Genomic DNA, 22,655 nt, shown 5'->3' with positions numbered 1-22,655 from the left:
AGGCTAAATGCTAAGGAGCTAAAAAGCAGGAAAGAGCTAAAAACCACTGGGCTGCTTTGCCATGTGAACCTCATTATTAAGAATGCTACCTCATGGGTGGGCACGGTGGCTCACGCCTGTAATCCCAGCACTTTAGGAGGCGGAGGCAGGTGGGTCATTTGAGATCAGGAGTTCGAGACCAGCCTGACCAACATGGTGAAACCCCGTCTCTACCAAAAATACAAAAATTAGCCAGACATGGTGGCATGCACCTGTAGTCCCAGCTACTTGGGAGGCTGAGGCAGGAGAATTGCTTGAACCTGGGAGGTGGAGGTTGCAGTGAGCAAAGATCACGCCACTGCACTCTAGCCTGGACAATAGAGCAAGACTCTGTCTCAAAAAAAAAAAAAAAAAAAAAAAAAGAGGCACAAGATGTGATGGGCATGTGAGTTGCTAGAAGACAGAACTGTTTTTCTTTTTCTTTTTTTCTTTTTTTTTTTGAGACAAAGTGTCGCTCTTGTTGTCCAGGCTGGAGTGCAATGGCGTGATCCTGGCTCACCGCAACCTCTGCCTCCCAGGTTCAAGTGATTCTCCTGTCTCAGCTTCCCAAGTAGCTGGGATTACAGGCATGCACCACCATGCCCGGCTAATTTTTTATATTTTTAGTAGAGACGGGGTTTCTCCGTGTTGGTCAGGCTGGTCTTGAACTCCCCACCTCAGGTGATCCGCCCACCTCGGCCTCCCAAAGTGCTGGGATTATAGGTTTGAGCCACCGCACCCAGCCAGAACTGTTTTTCAATCTTGAAATCCTCTAAAAATTGATCACTTCTTACAGGTTCCTATCAGCCTAAATGTAAACATTTGTTGCCATAGGCAACAGAGTTTGTGAGTGAACAAAACTGCCCAGGGCAAATGTGCTTCTGGAAACATGATAGCAAACAGTTATTATTGGGTCATTTCAATGTGAACTTATTTGGAACAGCTGTACTTGGTTCAGGCACATAAATGTACCCACAATTAATTAACTATCATGATTGATTTACTGGGGAAAATGCAGAACACCAGGAAAGTAAATGTCACATTTGTTTTTATTTTCTGCCCTAAACAAATCATAAGTACCATAAGTTTAGTAGTCTGACACAACTGTGCCAGGGATATTCATCCTCCTGTAATGAATGAGGTGGAGGGGAAAATGTGTTGATTGCCAAAAGCACTGACCAGGGAGACAAAGTAGTTTCTTCATTAAAACACACACACACACACACACACACACACACACACACACACAAAATCGAGGCCGGGCGTGGTGGCTCACGCCTATAATCTTAGCACTTTGGGAGGCTGAGTCATGTGGATCACCTGAGGTCAGGAGACCAGCCTGGCCAACATGGTAAAGCCCCGACTCTACTAACAATACAAAAAATTAGCCAGGTGTGATGGCAGATGCCTGTAATCTCAGCTACTTGGGAGGCTGAGGCAGAAGAATCACTTGAACCCGGGAGGCGGAGGTTGCAGTGAGCTGAGATCGCACCACTGCACTCCAGCCTGGGCAGCAAGAGCAAAACTCCATCTCAAAAAACAAACAAACAAACAAAAAAACACTAATCCTTATTCAGTGAAGGAGAAAACCAAAGACCACCGAAAGCACCTGTCTGTATTTCAATTTGATCATGTTAGAAACTGGGCTTTCTCAGTGTCGTTGGTTTTGCTCACCACGTGCCAATGGATTTTCTGCTCCTCATCCTCCCCTAGATATCAGCACAGTTCACTTTCTCCTCCTTCAGGCCTTCACTCAGACATCACCTTTTCCTCAGTGCCCTCCCTAGTTCTCTATCTAAAACTACGCACTCCCCTGCCTCCACACTGCCTATGCATCTTTCCTGCTTTTCAGCTCCTTAGCACTTATTACTATTTCAATACTCTATGTTTTAAATATTTATTTGTGATTGCTGTCTCCCCCACTAAAATGTAAGCTCTGTGAGAGCAGGGATCTTTGTCCTTTTTGTTTTCCCCTGTTTTTCCAAACAGCACAGTGCCTGACACACAGTAGGCTCTAAATATATATTTGTGGAACAGGTGAATGAATGAATGAATGAACGAAACAATCAATCGATTTCTTCAATAAAGTTATTGAGAACCTACTAAGAGGTGACACATAGTAGGCTGTAAATACCAATTTGTTGAACAGATGAATAAATGGGCTGGTCAATCAATCAATCAAATTCTTCAATAAAATTATTGAGAACCTAGTAGGAGGTGTGGCTAAGGAGTGATGAAGAAAATATCATTTATTGAGTCACTTGATAGCACTTATTCAGCCTCTATGATCTTTCTTAGACATGGAAAGCTAGGTGATTTTCATGTCTAATACAGAAACCCCAAAATGCTATTTTAAAATATGGCTGCCAGTTGTCACCCTTGCTCTAGTGGATAGGGACAGAATTCATCCTAGAGATGAAACTGCTCTACTGTGTAAGAAAATATTTCATGGCACTTGGCTGTGAAAAATGAGGGGAAGGTGGACTGAGGTTGTTCTTCATAAGTAAAGTAAAATCGACAATGATTTCCTTGGGCAGTATTTTTGGTTGTTTTTGTGAAGGCGTTGTTGGTTTGTCCCTGACGAATGTAAAATACAGAAATTCTGGTTTGAGCTGAGCTGGGGAAGAATTCTAGGCTTGAGCGTGAAAGCAGATTTGAGAAGGAACTTGGTTCTGAGGGAAAAGACCCCACAATCATGGAGGCCAACTGGTAGCCAAAAAGAGAGACTGTCAGTGAGGGGCTCCTTCTAATGCGGGATGATGATAGACCTACAGTGATGTTTAAGATATAATTTTCAGTTGCCCAAGCAATGTGCTCTACCCCTTAGCAAACTGGGTACACAAAACTACTGAGTGAGCACCAACTGTATAGCTGTACTAGGTGTTAAAATATTAAAATATTTCATACTGGTTGGTAGATGGCCGCTGTCCTGAGGCTTTCTCTCCCAGTTATCCCCTAGGACACTGGTACCTTGTGTACCCCAGCCCACCCCAAGCCCCCTTAGCCACCCCATGATCCATAACCCTAAAGGGTTATGCCTGACACCACAAGGATCCTTTAGGATGGATTGGCCATACTCTGGGCCACAGCAGTTGTTAAATATTCTGACTCTCATGGCTCACACCTGTAATCCCAGCACTTTGGGAGGCCAAGGTGGGCAGATTGCTTGATGCAGGAGTTCAAGACCAGCCTGGGCAACATGGCAAAAGCCTGTCTCTACTAAAAATACAAAAAACAATTAGCTGGACGTGGTGGCATGTGCCTGTAGTCCCAGCTACTCAGGAGGCTGAGGTGGAAGGATGGCTTGAGCCTGTGGGGGTGAAGGCTGCAGTGAGCCAAGATCACACCACTGCACTCTACCTGGACATTGGAGTAAGACCCTACTCCAGAAAAAAAAAAAAATTCTGACTCAGCCCTGCCTCCACACACATACCAGCCTGGTTTGGTAGCTGAGGTAGAGAATATAGGGGAAGACTGTGTCCACAACCACGTAGAAGCAGAGCAGAAAGAGACAATAGTATGAGAAACTGGAGGGCCAGCTACAGCAGAGAGGTGGAAGGTGTCATGGGATGGGAGGTAGGGGGTAAGTGACAGGCAACATCCAGGACACGCAGGCACTTGGCAAATATCTTCAGTACTATCTGGACAGCCCTAGTATCCTGCAGTCACACAGAGCAAGGATTCAGGCTATCACTATCTAGTGTTAAAGAAAATGAGCTTGCAGAAGGCTAGGAACTCAGGGTCACTGAGATTACATATCAGATGGAGAGAAATACAACATAGCCCTTCCCAACAAGGAACTGCTGATTCTGATAGATTCCGTTTTATATCAAAGGATAGTTGGTGTCAGCGAAGAACAGGCTGAAAGAAAACAGCATCATTCCACGTGTATTTAATCAGATGTTTAACGGTGCAGGGGTTTGGCAAGGCTGTGGCTGGCACCCTCATGCCAGCTCCAAATCTGACACATTCCACGTTGCAAGCGCCCCAGGAAGGAACACAGGGCCCCTGCTGTGTTTATTAGACTCTCTGCTCAGCCCCAGCACTCTTTTCTGTTAATATCAGGAAAATTAAAGAGAAACTATGCAGCAGAAGTCAAAGCAATCATCTTCAAGAGACCCAAGCCAACACTTTTGGGGAGGTGGGGACTCGCATTTTCATAGGCCCCTTCATTCTAGTTCTCTCTTCTCCTTTTGTCCTTCCATGTTCAATCTCTGCTTTTCCTCTCACACCTGCACCTTTTCCTTAATGATAAGGATCACACCCCACTCGCCGGCAACATGGCCAGCCCCATGCCAGGCACTGAGGTGACACTCTGCCTGGGACTTGCTGAAAGCAGACCAACGGCTCCCCTCTCACTGCAGAAAAGCCAGCTTGTGCCCAGGAAGCCAGAGAATGAAAATGGCAATTCACCATGATAACTAGGACTCAAGACAGAGCTATCAGAAAGGCTGGGAGGAAAGAGCCAGTGGTCCCTTCATCCTCCTCCTGTAGGGCGGTGAACGCTTCAGAGAAACACTTCATTTGAGACCAAGGAGGTTTGTCTGCCATGCTTAGCAATATTCGTTCAGGATCTTCTAGAGCAAAATGTTTTCTCTGCTGCCTCTTTGACCTTCTCACCTATAGCTCTCCCCATGCTCCACTCTGGTCACACGGACTTCCTTGCGTTCCAGGGATTTGCCAAGCATGACCCTTCCACAGAGCTCTGTACCTCCTGTTCTGTGTGTCTGGAACGCTCTAGATGTCTCTGCAGCACCTTCCCTCCCTTCCCTTAGGTCCTCGCTCAAATATCACCTTCTCAGAGATCCTCCATGATGACGCTACCAAAAATCACATATACCTCCAGTCACTGTCTCCACCCTTACCCGGCCTTATTTTCCTTTCCAGCACTTTCCCCACTGGACATATCTGATGTTTGTTTATTTTCTGTCTCTTCCATTACTATGTAAAGTCTCAATATCAGGCACATGTCTGTTTTGTTTGCTGCAGAGACCTCAGTTCTCAGAAAAGAACTTGGTGCAAAGCAGATGCTCAATAAATAATATTGAATAAATGACCAAATGGTCCCTCAACTCTTGCACTACCAAATATTGTTCTATTATTAATTTTTCCCCAAAAAATCTTAAGAAATCCTTATGACATCACTGAAAGCCAGTCTAAGCTTCTGAGAAGCAGAAACTAACTGATGTAGCCTCACTAACTTGTTATAATCCCAGCCATGGGAGCCTTTTAGTTGACCTTGTTAGCTTCATTCCAGGTAGAAGTGTAATTTACATTAGCCTCTCCAGCCCCCTACAACCCAGGGCACAGATGTTCCCTGGCTGGGAATCGCTGCTTCATGCCTTCGATAAGATCACTTCTTCCCACTAACAGAGCGTCTACCCCCACGCACTGTGTGTATACACTTGTCTACACCCCCATCCAGATGCCCAGGCACCGCACGAGCACTAGACTCAAGAATATCCCATTTGATCACTAATATCAAACAAATATTTTCCCCGCATCTACAAGATGTTGGTAATACAGCAATAAACAACAGAGCTGTGGAGCTTACGTTGTAGAAACTAAACAATTAAATGTTAACTTGAATTAAAACTGACCTAGAAATGTGGAATATTCAAAGACATAATCTATGCTAAAATTTTTTATTTTCATAGTTCTGGAAATGGATAGTGGTGATGGCTTCACTATATTCTGAATGTACTTAATGCTACTAAATTGTACACAAAAATGGTTAAAATGGTCAATTTTGTGTTATGCGTATTTAACCACACAAAAAATTTTTTTCATTTTCTTTCCTGGGATATGCTTTAAACATGTGTTTTGTGGTTCAGCAATCTGCACATTTTCACTTACATTTCTTTGGTTAGGTAGAAAAGGCGTTTACACAAAGGGTATTAGGTAGCTCACAGAATTATCAGGAAGACTGGAGATACAGGCTTGAGACTGTGTTTTGAGAAATAACATTCACAGAACTGCTCTGTCACCACTACCACCAGGCACTGGATGCTACGGTTCACAGTGTCGCTACTTACACCAGGATCTTACTTTACTGCAGCTGCTGCTGCCCTCAACACCAGTAGTAGCACTTCTGAACCAGGAATTTGACTTTTCAGCCACTGCCACTACAAAACATCCCCTCCACCATCTTCACCAGAAAATGGATTCTGCATGGCACTGGCATTCTTACATTGTCCACTTGCAAAGAGAAGTCTCAAGTATCACACAAGCATCATGTCTGGTGGGTGGAGCCCAGATCACATGCCAGGGCATTAGCTGCAAGGGAGCCTAGGAACACGTTTTCAGATGAGCTCATAAGGCAGGACTTTCTCCAAATAGTGGAAGGCTTTTCAACAGCTGCTGTGCAGTCGGGAAACATGACAAGTGTCCCCTACAGATACGCCCTTATTTTGCTCTTTTCTTTTTTCCCTCCTAGCCACATTTTCACTTCTCCAAAGCTTCACTTACACTCTACTTCCTCAGACTCCTATAGAGCAGCAGCTAGAATAGTTTGGAGTCTCCCCCAAATTTCTCTGTATACAGATGCACAGTGGGGTGTCAGGCTGTCTGTGGGCCGGAAGAGAATCAGAACACAGAGCAGTTTCTCTGCAAGCCAAACTCCCCTGATGCTTAATCCCTAGACAAAATTTAGACACTTGAGGATGGACCATAGGATGGAGTAGACAGACAGAGGCAGAGTGAGCCAGATAACGGTTCTTACCCTGGAAAAATATTGTCAGCCTAGCAGATACTCATGAAGTCCTTTCAATTTATTTTATTTTATTTTTTGAGACGGAGTCTTGCTCTGTCGCCCAGGCTGTAGTGCAGTGGCGCAATCTTGGCTCACTGCAACCTCTGCCTCCCGGGTTCAAGTGACTCTCTTGTCTCAGCCTCCCGAGTAGCTGGGACTACAGGCACGCACCACTGTGCCTAGCTAATTTTTGTACTTTTTAGTGGACATGGGGTTTCACCATGTTGGCCAGGCTGGTCTCGAACTCCTGACCAGTGTGATCCGCCCACCTCGGCCTCCCAAAGTGCTGGGATTACAGGTGTGAGCCACTGTGCCTGGCCAAAATCCTTTCAATTGATGTTAATTCATTGATTCAACATTTCACAGACGTTTATCAAGGACCTACATTGTTCAATGGGCCAGGCTCTGTTATAGGTGCTGGGGATTCAGTCACTGATAAAACAGATGAAATTCACTGCCTTCATATACAGTCTAGTACATGAGGAGAAGTACTACTCAACCAACTTACCAACCAATTTACTGATGGAATGACCCATAGACAATCCAGTGTGGTGGTTCCTGGCCTTCTTTCTACTGGTAGATGCATGAAAAATGACACAGTACCTCCAAGGGGGTGACAGTATAGTAGCACTAGTTACATGCCAGGCACTATGCTAAATGCTCTACACACATGAACCCACTCCGTCCTTGCCACAACTCTCTGAGGTAGGTTCTCTTACCATTCCCATCTACAGATGAGGAAACTGAGGTAGAGAAGGTAAAGTTGCTTGTCCAAGGCCACACAGCTAGTGACCAGCTGAGCCAGGAGTAAAACCGAGGCAGTGTGGCTTCAGTGTTCAGCTCTGCTACAGCACAGCTGGCAAATGTGGGGGATTATTGCGTCATTCCCTGAGAGTCAGCTATAACTAACTAATTTTCCCTACTACTCAGAAAGCAACTTTAAACCCATGCTAATTCAATTATTTTGTTAAAGACATAAATCTATGGAAAATGTTTACTCTTTTTGATCAGTAAAGAACTTGCTGCAACATACATTACATTGATCATGACAGGCTGGTTGGAGACTGATTTAAGGAAACTCAGGCAGGATGATTACTTCTGACCAGCTAGTGTTATTCTGTTCCAGGTAGGTTTGGGGCACCTCTGGAATGAATCAGACTGCCAAATAAAAATAGCTATTAGGCCAGGGGTGGTGGCTCATGCCTGTGTTACCAGCACTTTGGAAGGCCAAGGTGGGCGGATTGCCTGAGGTCAGGAATTCGAGACCAGTCTGGCCAACATGGTGAAACCCCGTCTCTACTAAAAGTACAAAAAAATTAGCCAGGCTTGGTGGATGTGCCTGTAATCCCAGCTACTCAGGATGCTGAGGCAGGGGAATTGCTTGAACCAGGGAGGTTGAGGTTGCAGTGAGCCAAGATTGCGCCACTGCACTCCACCTGGGTGACAGAGCAAGACGTTGCCTCAAAAAAATAAAATAAAATAAAATAAAATAAAATAAAAAGCTATTATTTATTTAGGGCTTATGATGTGCTGGACAATGATCTAAGCTCTTTAAACATATTAACTCTCCTGTCTGCTCCAAGGGCCCTTTTCCCAGCACAGAGCCCAGCCCAAACCCATGCCCTCTGAGAATGTCCCCAAGAGATCCAAGACGGTCCAGGCAAGAAAGTTGTGTTTACCCCAGTTTCTTGAAGGACCTGTCAGTCCAGCCCGGTCTTGCCTTGGCATTGAAGAAGCCAGTGCCAAGGTACACAGTTTCAGGGACCTCTTGGTGAGCCGAGATGGCCTCCAAGAAGGAGACAATGTCATCACCTCTCCCTGAAGCAATTTGCCCTTCCCCTCTCCACCTAGGAGGGCACTCTCTGATTCACTTAATGCTAGGCTGCTTCTGAACAGTGATCTGCTGTTCAGAACTGCTCCATCCTCTGTGACAAATCAAAGAACACAACATCCTAGAGATAAAGCCGACAGGCATACCTTATTCTGACTTGACAGCCTTCATGTCTGTGTCAGCCTGCCTTATTCTATTTAGGAATCATCACAGCTCCAGCTTTCCTTCTAAATAATACAGTAAACATCCAGCCATGATTCAAGCCAGATATTTGCTGCTGCCCAAACTGCACCTTACCCAGGTTCTCTTGTGGTCCCTGAGTCATTATCCACACAACAAGCCAGGTGCCAGCTCCACCTAGCAAGGCCTCCCTCCCCTGGCTTCTTGCCAAGGCTGCTCTTAGCCTGGGTTAATTAGCCCCCTCCACCCCCGCCCCACCCTCTGCTCTGCCAACCACTCAAGCAGGCTGGAATTGAGAGAGTTCAAGAGATGTGAAAAATGAGCAAGGCTTGGAAAACAGGAAAAATGCAAACTGGAAGCCCTTCACGCCAATTTTAGGGCAGCCCCTGTTAGGAGAGCAATAAAGAAATAGCAATTTATGCAATTTGGAAGCAAATAGCCCTTTCATCTGGAGTGGCTGTTTAATGAAAAGCACACTGTGCTGCAGAGGGGGAGTGGGCTCCAGCTAGAAGTGCACACCTTCCTGCAGCAGAGGAAAGGCTGCCTTGCTGAGCGGCCGCTCGCTGCTGCTCCTAAAGCAGTTGGAGGCGGGGTGACCGAGCAGAGAATCGCCTGGTGGATGCGAAATTTCATTTTAGGCTTTTGTGTCTTCTGAATGTTCTCTTCCAGGGGGTCTACCCTGCACTCAGGTACAGGAGGCAGGCAGCTGGCCGGAGCACCAGTCAGGCTGGACTGTGTGACAGAGAAAGAAGGGCAGTAAGAGACAGCAATAGCAGCAGCACTCCACCTCTGGAATAGTCTCCAGGGCTAAAATTGGAGATCTGCTGTCATCAGAAAAACACCACCTTTATCAATCTAACCACATGAGCCAACTCCTCCTCTCCACCACAGCATGAGGTAGATGGTTTGGAACCAGCTAGGCCACTCCTATCCAAGTGTGGTTCGGTGACTGCGTGGGCATTGGGATTACCTGGAGTTTAGTAGAGATGCAGACTGTGAGGTCCCGCCACCCAGGAGCTACTGAATCCAAATCTGCATTGGCCCACCATGTCCTGGTGATTCTCCTGCACTCATTCCCTGAGTGGAGCTGTTCTAGGCCTTCCTTTTAGTTACGAGGAGAGAGATGACAGGGAGGAGATGAGCCCCGAAGGCATAGGCTCTTTCTTGGGTGAGCTTGTGAGTAGACACAGGGAAAGTGGCCTGTGTCTGCTTGCGGGAAACTTTCAGCACTGAGTCACCATCATTGTCTCCCTGCTAAATTCTACAGCCCCTCCTCTCTCCTGCCAGGTGAGAAACACCAAGGGGCAATGACCTCAGCCCTTTACGTATGCAGAGCTGTTTATTTCCTTTTGCCTGTAGGAAATCATGTCCATCAAGTATTCCTGGAGCTTCTGACTGCATCAAAGTGAGAGGGGCTCAGCCCCTTGGGAGGAGCTCTGCCGGTTCAAGACCCTCACCCCCACCCTCTTGTCTGGCCCAGGCCTTATTCTCAGCTATCTGGGGCTAGCAGGCAGGTTGGCCTTCACCACTGAGGTCCCTGGTAAACTTCTACAGATAAACCCTATTTAATTTTTTTTCGTGTTTCCAGCCCCTCCCCCACCACTGCAAGATATCAGGAGCAAAGAAAGGTTATATTACAAAATTTATTTGAAAGAAAACCTCCTAAGCATTTTCTTAACCTTGCAAATATTTCAAGAATGTCTGTGTTGTCAAGAGTGTGAAGAATGTCTCCTTGGACATCCGTCAGCATCACTGAAAAAAGAAATCAATCTCTGATGTGGGGAGTGTGAAAAACAGTGTATGAAGGAAAAGCAGGGCTTTTCGTAATAAACAACGCTGGCATGCACATGTTTTCTCATGTTACATTAGAACATGCTCTGGCCCCCGTCCCTTCTGCCCCCATCTGCCCTTCTCTTTCTGCTTCAAGAAGGCCTTCAAGATAGGAATGTTCATTTATTTGAGCAAAGATGTGTCAAAATTGGTTTTAAAAAATTGCTGATGAGAAAGCTACGTGAACGTGATCTTTGAGCCAGCTAATTACTCACAAGCTGGGGCCATTTTCAAGTATTAACAGAGTTTGACAAAACATCAAGTGTGATATTGAGGAGCTTATTATGTTTGTGCTGTATTCCCAAGCCCAGCACAGTTCCTGCCACATTTTAGGCACTTGGAAAGTGTCTGTGGCTGAAGGAGTGAAGGAATCAGAAGAACAGAGGGCCAGATAGCAGGCAGTGCATCTCAGAGTGCCTCACTGCTTTCCTCCACAGGGTCATGTCAAGCACCCAGAGACCCTGAATATTTACATATAAATTGAGGATGAAAACGGAACAATAAAGATTTAGGGGAGAGTGAACCCTAGCAATCCTCAGGCCTCCTAGTCTGTAGGACCTACCATAAGTATCCTTTCTTATTGCTTGGGGACCCTGTCTTAGGCTGAATTCTGTTAATAGCAGAACTGGAGACAGGGATTCTCATGCAAGTGATTTATCAAAGAGTGCTCCCAGGACAATGGGAGTGAGGACAGCAGGATAAGGTAGGGGAAAACTAGCAAGGAGAATGCTCATGGAGTGAAACTACACCACCAGGTTGGCCCCACCTTGAGGCAGGGGCCCATCAGTCTCAGTCATTGAGTCATTGACAGGATGTGAAAGGAGCAGGGTGAGGAGAGAGGTTGGAAGTGAAGTTATATCAGAGTTGTATCAGCCCTAAAGGGGATTGGGCAGTGCACCAGAAGAATCTACCACATTCCCGAGGTTTACTTCAAGATGCAATTGGGCCTGCCTGTCAAGCCTTTGCAATAAACATGTAAGTTGATTTTTGTGGATGCATATAATTTAGGAGACATTTTAACAACCCTCCATCCTGACCCCCCCTTCCTTACTCTATTTACATGCTACATAGTTCATCCATCTTTATGTTAATTAACAGCTTATTTATTATCTCTGTTTCCATAAACTAGAATGGGAGCTCCACGAGGGCAGGCATTTGTCATGCTTTTGACTGATGTATCCCGAGGATAGTGCCTGACATGTAGAAAGTACTGGGTAAATATTTGTTGAATGATAGAGTATTCTGACAAACATATTCTGCCTCGTTGTGGTTTAGGGATTTTTGTAATGATTCTTTGGGTCCCAGCAATCAACTTCTGACTTTCATGAATAAGCAGGGAATGCTAACATACTGGAAGAAGGATTAGAGAGCCCTGTGATTCTCAGATTTTAGCACATTTAAGAATCACCTGGCCGGGCGCGGTGGCTCACGCCTGTAATCCCAGCTCTCAGAGGCAGTGGCAGGAGAATAGCTTGAGCCTGGGAGTTCGAGACCTGCCTGGGCAATATAGCGAGACCCCATTCTCCACAAAAAGGAAGAAAAAAAAAAGACAAAAAATAAATAAATAAGCGTAAGAATCACCTGGGGATCGTGTTAAAAATGTGATTCTTGGTTCCCCAACCCAGAAATTCTGATTCAGTAGTTCTGATGGAGCCCAAGAATATGTATTTTACAAAAGCATAACTATCAATTTTGATATAGGTGACCTAAGCACACATTTTGAAAAACACTGGTAGAGTCTGAGACAGTGGGTCAGTTATAAATAGCTACCCTAGCCCACCCAGCTGATCAGCCACAGAGCTGGGGCTAGACCTGGCTCTTCCCAGTTCAGTGCAGCATGTTTTCCACTCACAGTCTTTCTTAAGATATGTTTATAAGCTTTGCACGTATGTTGGTTACCATGGGAACATAAAAGCCTGCTGAAATCCTACAACTTTAGTTGGGCTTTGAGGCATAGGTTGATAGCTATCTTTAGCAAAATTTGGCATCACAGTTTATTATGGCTTGTATTGCCCCTATTTTCCTGTAGATTCTTTTAAAATTGTAAATGTGCTTTTGTGGTGTGCCGATGTCATAATCGTTTGTCAGGAGGGAATCCAGTGTGAGCCAGGAACTGGGGCAAAGATGCATGAATTGATTTGGGGGGTGTACTAAAAAGACATGGGGAAGTTGTACGGAAAACTTTGGAATGAAGTGGTGTGATTTAATGCATGGTGAAGAGCTTTGGGGCAGGAATACATTCGCTGATTAGGAGTCAGTAAGCTAAAAAAAAAAAAAGCCGTGAGGAGGAATTTCTCTGGGCCTAAATGAATGAATGAATGAATGAGGGTTGGCTTAAAGATATTGCAATGAAGCAAATTTCATTCACCATAAATCTTCTGGTTGAGAGCACTGACCATCCTTAAAAGGAGTGTGCTGGGGGTGGGGGTTAGATCCCAAAGAAGGTGTTCAGTGGACAAAGGTGGTTGATAAGCTGTCTCCTAAGAACAAATCCTTAAAGTAAGCACTGTATTACTTGTGTATGACACTTACAGTGTGCCAGGCCCTGCTTTAAGTTTTATATATCATCTCATTTGACTTCATAACAATACTCTAAGGTAATAATTATTTTTTAAGTTTGAGACTGGGTCTCACTGTGTCACCCAGGCTGGAGGAGTGTAGTGGTGCAATCATAGCTCACTGCAGCCTCCAACTCCCAGGCTCATGTGAACCTCCTGCCTCAGCCTCCTGAGTAGTACAGTAGACACTACTATCTTCATTTTACAGATGAGGAACCACAGAAGTTCCATCAGTTGTCAAAAATTCATACAATATTTGAGCTAGGATCTAATCCAGGCAATCTGGGCCCAGAACCTTTGCTTTTAACCAACCACTACTCTCCAGTGCATCTGAAATGTAACAGATGGGACTTTGTCTTCTGGAGCATTGACAGTAGGGTTGAAGAACCATTTAATAAAGAGAGCTTCGACAAAACTGAATTTCTTCGCATGTTGGTAGGGGGAGGGCATCAGGAAGGGGAGAAGCAGCACTGAAAATGGTCTTGGAAGATGCATTTCAAGTCATTTCTCTGGAGTTACATGACCTAGATTCTCTCTTCCTTGCCTCTTTGACCTACACAGAAAGTGTACCATATTCATTATCGCATTTGTCAAGTGGATTCTTTTCTGGGGGAGCTCAAAGAGCAGGAAGAGGGGACAGTTGATATCAGTTCCATAGAGGACAGGAGGCACTGGGTTGAAGAGCACAGGGAGTCTCTCTTGACCATTGTCTTGAGTTGTGTGCCCTGACCCAGGATTCAGTAAGTGAGGGGCCCAGGGAGAGAAGAGCAGTAGGACTGGGGAGGAACGTGGTCTAGATCCCAAATGCTTCCAGGCTGTGGCTGGGAAGCTGTAGGAGAAACCCCGTTGCCTTGGCAATAGAGGCTGCCCAGAGAAAAAGAGAGCCTGAGAGACTGGCCTGGGGGAGGAAACCACCGAAGGCTGGAAACAAAAACCAGAGCTGGTGGCAAAAGTTTGCACTAAACCTCAAACCAGAAAACTTTCTTTTCATATATGTGCCATCAGAGAGAGACCCTGTGAGTGGGTATTTTTCTGGAATCCATCTCAAATGCAAAGAAGCTAGAGGTGGAAGGGAAAGAGAACGTCTTGAAAGAGAAGCTGGTCTCACTCAGAGTGGTGTGTAGCTCCTCCCTGATCCTACTACATCCTCTGTCCCTCTTTTCCTCCTCCTTCTCCTCTTCCTCCTCTTCTTTCTCTAGCTCTGCTACTTCCTGTCTTCCTCCTCTGTGGCAGCTAAGGTGTGATGAGAGCAAATGAGATAGAAATATACAGAAAGGTTTGTAGACTTAACCCTTCACCCAGGAAGTGTATTTACACTCTAAATAAAGTGCAGCTTGTTAGCCCTAAAGAATTTCTAATGATGAATTTCAAACAGGTGACTGTGGGTGTACAGGGCTGGAGGAAGCCAGGCAGTGGTAGTGGATATTTGTGAATGAGACATCTACTGTTGTTCCTTTCTTATACAGGAAACCCTATGCAACACACACACACACACACACACACACCATCCTCTTCACATGCACACCTGCACTACAGTTGGGTCATACTCTGGGGAAGGCTGCCCAAAGACTCTGCAGTCTGGAGGAGGAGGAGAGTTAGCCAGGTGAAGTAGGTGCTCCAGGAATAATGCCTTGGACCTGGTAAAGCTAATGGGGAAGGAGCCACAGCTGCTGAAGCAGTAACATGAGCATCTCATCAAGTAACCCTGTAGGATCCCTCTTGTATAAGCCTTTGCTAAGTACCAGTACTTTAGTGTGGTCTGATACCAGTATTCAATGTACCAGCATCAGTATATCCTTGGAAGACTGGCTCAGTGTAGCCAACGCTCTCCACCTCCCAGCCACTCTCTCCCAGAGCCTACCAATGTTCGAAGTCTCATGTGACTATGACCTCTTTGGTACCCACAGGCTAGCAAGGTCTGGGGATATTTGAGTTACAGAGCAAAAATAGAAAAATATGTTTTTGCCTTATTATCTGCAATTCAAAGCATGTTCCCTGATCTTTTTCAGTCCATGCATATCTAATGAGTGACACAAACACAGCTTGGTGAGTAGTCCCCTCCCTGTCCCTCAGCCCTCACATGTGTATTCACTGATATGACCCCCTCTGCCCCGGGAGCCTCATAGCCCGGCCTGCCCCATTCCATGCGTCATCATTACAGTTCATTACTTACAACCATCTACGATTTCATGGTGAGTAGGCAACAGAGATCCATACAACGGCTGTGTTTTGGGTACAAATAGTATGGTTGATTTTTTTTTCCAAGTTCTCAGTTTATTTTTGAAGAGTGAGATAGATTTTCTCACACAGCATGACATTGAGGGTTTGGAAAGGTTTCTGGTCTGGGAAATCCATGACTGTAATAAAAGGGTTTATCAAAGCTGGTTGTTTCTGAAGCAGGCGTCACACACTGGTGTGAACAGTGCTGACGTGGGTCCTAGGAGGGTTAGGCTCGGAGGGCAGGTGAAACCACCTGATGCCAGACAAGAGCCAGAGATACTCAGGAATCAGGGCTGTGGCTGGTGACGCTCAGAAGAGACTCCAAGATAGGAATCAAGCAAGGGGCCACCCCCAGGTTCCCAGGAACTCCCTCAGAGGATGACGCAGGGTTGTGACAAGAAAGGCAAGAGTGGGAGGTTGGCACATCCTGCCAAAGAGCTCCAGCTGCTCCAGCCCCACAAACGTGCTTTGCCTTGCCCTTTGATTACGGACCTGCCAGCCCTCACATGGCTCTGTACTGAGACCTCTGGGCTCTGTAGATGCCTGGTTTCTGTTACTTCATTTCTCACATTCTAAAGAAGTGTGACCTCTTCTGCAGAAGTTAGGGGCTCAAGTCAATGGTTCATGGGAAATCGCTCAGACAGAAAGCCTGAGCTGATATTTGATGAGTGCAAATGAGTCTGACAGTGCTGGTTGTTCAACATTTTGACTATCATCCCCGTGACCATTGAATCACATTCAGCCCAGAGAGAAGCTCATACTGTGAGAGGCCAGATAAGGGACCAGTCACACATATATGGCACCCTCTAAATTCTTTCCAGGACCACTCTGCTTATGGCTGGTGTCATCATCACCTGCATTATTTCTATTGTTATTTTCTCTCTCTCTCTCTCTGTCTCCCCCTTCCTTGACTATACTATTGAATACAAAGTAAATTAAGTGTGTTTTATATGTCTTGATCTTTGTCTTCCTCTGCATGTCTAGTTCTGGGCCTCCTGCTCATTCTTGGTTCAGCTCAGGCCCCTGCATGCCTGCCCCTCACCCACCCTAGTCCTCAGCACTGTCAACATGAATGTGTGACACCCTGTTTTGGAAACAATGCTGGAAGCAACCTCTTCAGGCTTTGTGGTTCTGCAGCATCTGGGCCCAGCCAAGGACTCTCTCTCCCATTCACCCAAACAACAGATGCTCTTGTGAACACTGTGTTGCCATCCAACACTAACACATTTTGGTTACAAGAAGGGTTGCTGGATTTAGCAAATAAAAATACAGGACACCCTGTTAAATTTCAATTTCAGATGAGTAATGAATAAAATTTTACTGTATGTCCCATGCAATATCTGGAACATACGTATAATAAAAATTAGTTATTGTTTCTTTGAATTTCAAATTTGACTGGGTGTTCTGTGTTTTATCCGGTAAACCAAGTGACAAGTCATACAACAATAACAATAAGGAACTAGAACTTAACTGATGTAGACACCTGAGATATCTAAAGGCTGGACAGGCTGCAGCACACCTGACACTGGGGCCTAAATGATGTCACGAAGAACAGGAAATCCTCTTTCTCTACCTTCTAGGTCAGCCTCCGTGAGTTGGCTCCATTCTTAGATAAAGTTCTGTCCTTGTGGTGGCAAGATAGTTGCAGTTTTCCAGTCTCCTGTTCTAAGATTCTGAGATGGTAAAAAATGAAAAGTTGTTTGTCCAAAGCCTCCCACAAAACTTTTAAGATTCATTCCAGGCCAGGGGCGCAAGGGCTCACACCTGTAATCCCAGCACTTTGGGAGGCCAAGGCAAGAGAATCACCTGAGGCCAGGAGTTCAAGACCAGCCTGAGTAACATAGGGAGACCTCCCCACCCCCAGCCCCGGTCTCTACAAAATATTTTTAAAAATAAATTAGCCAGGTGTGGAGGTGCACACCCATGGTCCCAGCTACTTGGGAGGCTGGGACCATGTAGTTTTCTCAGTATGGAAAACTAGGGATTGCTACAATCCTACAAAGATTCTATGAGCAGAACTAAATGGAGAAATGAACCATTAATCAGTGGCCTAATTAATATTTTTCTTTATATGAGAAAAAGTTGAAAGGCTACAGTCCTAAGAAATAAGATAGAAGCTTCTTTCTCTCTCATGTAAAAGAAGTCTGGAGGGAGGTAGCCCAGAGCTGATGGAGTGTCTTCACCGTCATCAGGAACCCAGCCTTCTAACTGCCCTTTCATTCTTGGCATATTTTACCTCATGGTCCACTATAGCTGCTTGAGCTCCAGCCATCATATCTGCATTATAGCCAATAGGAAGGAAGAATGGGTCAAAGAGCATGCTCATGCCCTTCAAGGACATTTTCTTAAATTTATACATAACATATTTTATTTCATTGGCCAGAACTTAATCACATGGCCACATATATCAGCAAAAAAAGCAGGGGAAAGTAATTTTTATTACAAGTGGCCTTTTGCCCAGTTGAAAATTGGGAGTTCTATCAGTAAGAAAGAAAGAATGGATATTAGGTGCAAGTAGGAATCTTGGAGCCACGGACAACTGGAAAACTTTTAATAATATAATGACAGTGAAACATTGGAATGTTTTTATTTTTTAATTTAATTTAATTTTATTTATTTATTTTTTTCATTATACTTTAAGTTCTAGGGTACGTGTGCACAATGTGCAGGTTTGTTACATATGTAGACATGTGCCATGTTGGTGTGCTGCACCCATTAATTCGTCATTTACATTAGGTGTATCTCCTAATGCTATCCCTCCCGCCTCTCCCCACCCCACAACAGGCCCTGGTGTGTGATGACCCCCTTCCTGTGTCCATGTGTTCTCATTGTTCAGTTCCCACCTATGAGTGAGAACATGCAGTGTTTGGTTTTTTGTCCTTGCGATAGTTTGCTGAGAATGGTGGTTTCCAGCTTCATCCATGTCCCTACAAAGGACATGAACTCATCACTTTTTATGGCTGCATAGTATTCCATGGTGTATATGTGCCACATTTTCTTAATCCAGTCCATCATTGTTGGACATTTTGGTTGGTTCCAGGTCTTTGCTATTGTGAATAGTGCCTCAATAAACATACGTGTGCATGTGTCTTTATAGCAGCATGATTTATAATCCTTTGGGTATATACCCATTAATGGGATGGCTAGGTCAAATGGTATTTCTAATTCTAGATCCCTGAGGAATTGCCACACTGTCTTCCACAATGGTTTAACCAGTTTACGTCCCACCAACAGTGTAAAAGTGTTCTTATTTCTCCACAGCCTCTCCAGCACCTGTTGTTTCCTGACTTTTTAATGATCGCCATTCTAACTGGTGTGAGATGGTATCTCATTGTGGTTTTGATTTGCATTTCTCTGATGGCCAGAGATGAAGAGCATTTTTTTAAGGGTCCGTTGGCTGCATAAATGTCTTCTTTTGAGAAGTGTCTGTTCATATCCTTTGCCCACTTTTTGATTGGGTTGTTTTTTTCTTGTAAATTTGTTTGAGTTCTTTGTAGATTCTGGATATTAGCCCTTTGCCAGATGAGTAGATTGTAAAAATTTTCTCCCATTCTGTAGGTTGCCTCTTCACTCTGATGGTAGTTTCTTTTGCTGTGCAGGAGCTCTTTAGTTTAGTTAGATCCCACTTGTCAATTTTGGCTTTTGTTGCCATTGCTTTTTGTGTTTTAGACATGAAGTCCTTGCTGATGCCTATGTCCTGAATGGTATTGCCTAGGTTTTCTTCTAGGGTTTTTATGGTTTTAGGTCTAACATGTAAGTCTTGAATCCATCTTGAATTAATTTTTTTATAAGGTGTAAGGAAGGGATCCAGTTTCAGCTTTCTACGTATGGCTAGCCAGTTTTCCCAGCACCATTTATTAAATAGGCAATCCTTTCCCCATTTCTTGTTTTTGTCAGGTTTGTCAAAGATCAGATAGTTGTAGATGTGTGGTATTATTTCTGAGGGCTCTGTTCGGTTCCATTGGTCTATATATCTGTTTTGGTACCAGTACCATGCTGTTTTGGTTACTATAGCCTTGTAGTGTAGTTTGAATTCAGGTAGCGTGATGCCTCCTGCTTTGTTCTTTTGGCTTAGGATTGACTTGGCAATGCAGGCTCTTTTTTGGTCCCATATGAACTTTAAAGTAGGTTTTTCCAATTCTGTGAAGAAAGTAATTGGTAGCTTGATGGGGATGGCAATGAATCTATAAATTACCTTGGGCAGTATGGCCGTTTTCACGATATTGATTCTTCCTATCCATGAGCATGGGATGTTCTTCCATTTTTTTGTATCCTCTTTTATTTCATTGAGCAGTAGTTTATAGTTCTCCTTGAAGAGGTCCTTCAGATCCCTTGTAAGTTGGATTCCTAGGTATTTTATTCTCTTTGAAGCAATTGTGAACGGGAATTCACTCATGATTTGGCTCTCTGTTTGTCTGTTATTGGTGTATAAGAATGCTTGTGATTTTTGTACACTGATTTTGTATCCTGAGACTTTGCTGAAGTTGCTTATCAGCTTAAGGAGATTTCGGGCTGAGACGACAGGGTTTTCTAGATATACAATCATGTCATCTGTAAACAGGGACAATTTGACTTGCTCTTTTCCTAATTGAATACCCTTTATTTCCTTCTCCTGCCTGATTGCCCTGGCCAGAACTTCCAACACTATGTTGAATATGAGCGGTGAGAGAGGGCACCCCTGTCTTGTGCCAGTTTTCAAAGGGAATGCTTCCAGTTTTTGCCCATTCAGTATGATATTGGCTGTGGGTTTGTCATAAACAGCTCTTATTATTTTGAGATACATCCCATCAATACCTAATTTATTGAGAGTTTTTAGCATGAAGGGCTGCTGAATTTTGTCAAAGTCCTTTTCTGCATCTATTGAGATAATCATGTGGTTTTTGTCTTTGGTTCTGTTTATATGCTGGATTACATGTATTGATTTGTGTATGTTGAACCAGCCTTGCATCCCAGGGATGAAGGCCACTTGATCATGGTGGGTAAGCTTTTTGATGTGCTGCTGGATTCGGTTTGTCAGTATTTTTTTGAGGATTGTTGCATCGATGTTCATCAGGGATATTGGTCTAAAATTCTCTTTTTTTGTTGTGTCTCTGCCAGCCTTTGGTATTAGGATGATGCTGGCCTCATAAAATGAGTTAGGGAGGATTCCCTCTTTTTCTATTTATTGGAGTAGTTTCAGAAGGAATGGTACCAGCTCCTCCTTGTACCTCTGGTACCTCTGTGAATCCATCTGGTCCTGGACTTTTTTTGATTGGTAAGCTATTAATTATTGCCTCAATTTCAGAGCCTGTTATTGGTCTATTCAGAGATTCAACTTCTTCCTGGTTTAGTCTTGGGAGGGTGTATGTATCGAGGAATTTATCCATTTCTTCTAGATTTTCTAGTTTATTTGCGTAGAGGTGTTTATAGTATTCTCTGATGGTAGTTTGTATTTCTGTGGGATCGGTGGTGATGTCCCCGTCATCATTTTTTATTGAGTCTATTTGATTCTTCTCTCTTTTCTTCTTTGTTAGTCTTGCTAATGGTCTGTCAATTTTGTTGATCTTTTCAAAAAACCAGCTCCTGGATTCATTGATTTTTTGAAGGGTTTTTTGTGTCTCTATCTCCTTCAGTTCTGCTCTGATCTTAGTTATTTCTTGCCTTCTGCTAGCTTTTGAATGTGTTTGCTCTCGCTTCTCTAGTTCTTTTAATTGTGATGTTAGGGTGTCGATTTTAGATCTTTCCTGCTTTCTCTTGTGGGCATTTAGTGCTATAAATTTCCCTCTACACACTGCTTTGAATATGTCCCAGAGATTCTGGTATGTTGTGTCTTTGTTCTCGTTGGTTTCAAAGAACATCTTTATTTCTGCCTTCATTTTGTTATGTACCCAGTAGTCATTCAGGAGCAGGTTGTTTAGTTTCCATGTAGTTGAGTGGTTTTGAGGGAGTTTCTTAATCCTGAGTTCTAGTTTGATTGCACTGTGGTCTGAGAGACAGTTTGTTATAATTTCTATTCTTTTACATTTGCTGAGGAGTGCTTTACTTCCAACTATGTGGTCAATTTTGGAGTAAGTGCGATGTGGTGCTGAGAAGAATGTATATTCTGTTGATTTGGGGTGGAGAGTTCTGTAGATGTCTATTAGGTCTGCTTGGTGCAGAGCTGAGTTCAATTCCTGGATATCCTTGTTAACTTTCTGTCTTGTTGATCTGTCTAATGTTGACAGTGGGGTGTTAAAGTCTCCCATTATTATTGTGTGGGAGTCTAAGTCTCTTTGTAGGTCTCTAAGGACTTGCTTTATGAATCTGGGTGTTCCTGTATTGGGTGCATATATATTTAAGATAGCTCTTCTTGTTGAATTGATCCCTTTATCATTATGTAATGGCTTTCTTTGTCTCTTTTGATCTTTGTTGGTTTAAAGTCTGTTTTATCAGAGACTAGAATTGCAACCCCTGCCTTTTTTTGTTTTCCATTTGCTTGGTAGATCTTCCTCCATCCTTTTATTTTGAGTCTATGTGTGTCTCTGCACATGAGATGGGTTTCCTGAATACAGCACACTGATGGGTCTTGACTCTTTATCCAATTTGCCAGTCTGTGTCTTTTAATTGGAGCATTTAGCCCATTTACATTTAAGGTTAATATTGTTATGTGTGAATTTGATCCTGTCATTATGATGTTAGCTGGTTATTTTGCTTGTTAGTTGATGCAGTTTCTTCCTAGCCTCAATGGTCTTTACAATTGGCATGTTTTTGCAGTGGCTGGTACCGGTTGTTCCTTTCCATGTTTAGTGCTTCCTTCAGGAGCTCTTGTAGGGCAGGCCTGGTGGTGACAAAATCTCTCAAGACAAGCATTTGCTTGTCTGTAAAGGATTTTATTTCTCCTTCACTTATGAAGCTTAGTTTGGCTGGATATGAAATTCTGGTTTGAAAATTCTTTTCTTTAAGAATGTTGAATATTGGCCCCCACTCTCTTCTGGCTTGTAGAGTTTCTGCTGAGAGATCAGCTGTTAGTCTGATGGGCTTCCCTTTGTGGGTAACATGACCTTTCTCTCTGGCTGCCCTTAACATTTTTTCCTTCATTTCAACTTTGGTGAATCTGACAATTATGTGTCTTGGAGTTGCTCTTCTCGAGGAGTATCTTTGTGGTGTTCTCTGTATTTCCTGAATTTGAATGTTTGGCCTGCCTGCTTAGGTTGGGGAAGTTCTCCTGGATAATATCCTGCAGAGTGTTTTCCAACTCTGTTCCATTCTCCCCATCACTTTCAGGTACACCAATCAGACGTTGATTTGG

At 44.0% G+C, this 22,655-nt stretch overlaps 1 protein-coding gene across 1 annotated transcript in view; it reads right to left on the bottom strand.

Moving 5' to 3' along the window:
- Nucleotides 1–17,729, bottom strand: part of LOC129524018 (basic proline-rich protein-like) — a gene marked incomplete at its 3' end in the record, with an annotated part of 19,790 nt that extends 2,061 nt beyond the window's left edge. The window contains 4 exon segments of the mRNA XM_063708895.1: nucleotides 7,489–7,625; nucleotides 8,449–8,555; nucleotides 9,300–9,512; nucleotides 17,625–17,729. Coding sequence (XP_063564965.1) covers nucleotides 7,489–7,625; nucleotides 8,449–8,555; nucleotides 9,300–9,512; nucleotides 17,625–17,729 — 562 coding nt within the window.
- Between the last annotated feature and the right edge of the window lie 4,926 nt (nucleotides 17,730–22,655).

Source organism: Gorilla gorilla, chromosome 7 (assembly GCF_029281585.2).
Source record: "Gorilla gorilla gorilla isolate KB3781 chromosome 7, NHGRI_mGorGor1-v2.1_pri, whole genome shotgun sequence".
Lineage (NCBI taxonomy): Eukaryota > Metazoa > Chordata > Mammalia > Primates > Hominidae > Gorilla > Gorilla gorilla.
Note: the sequence above shows the minus strand (reverse complement) of the source record. Positions and strands in the feature narration are given on the sequence as shown.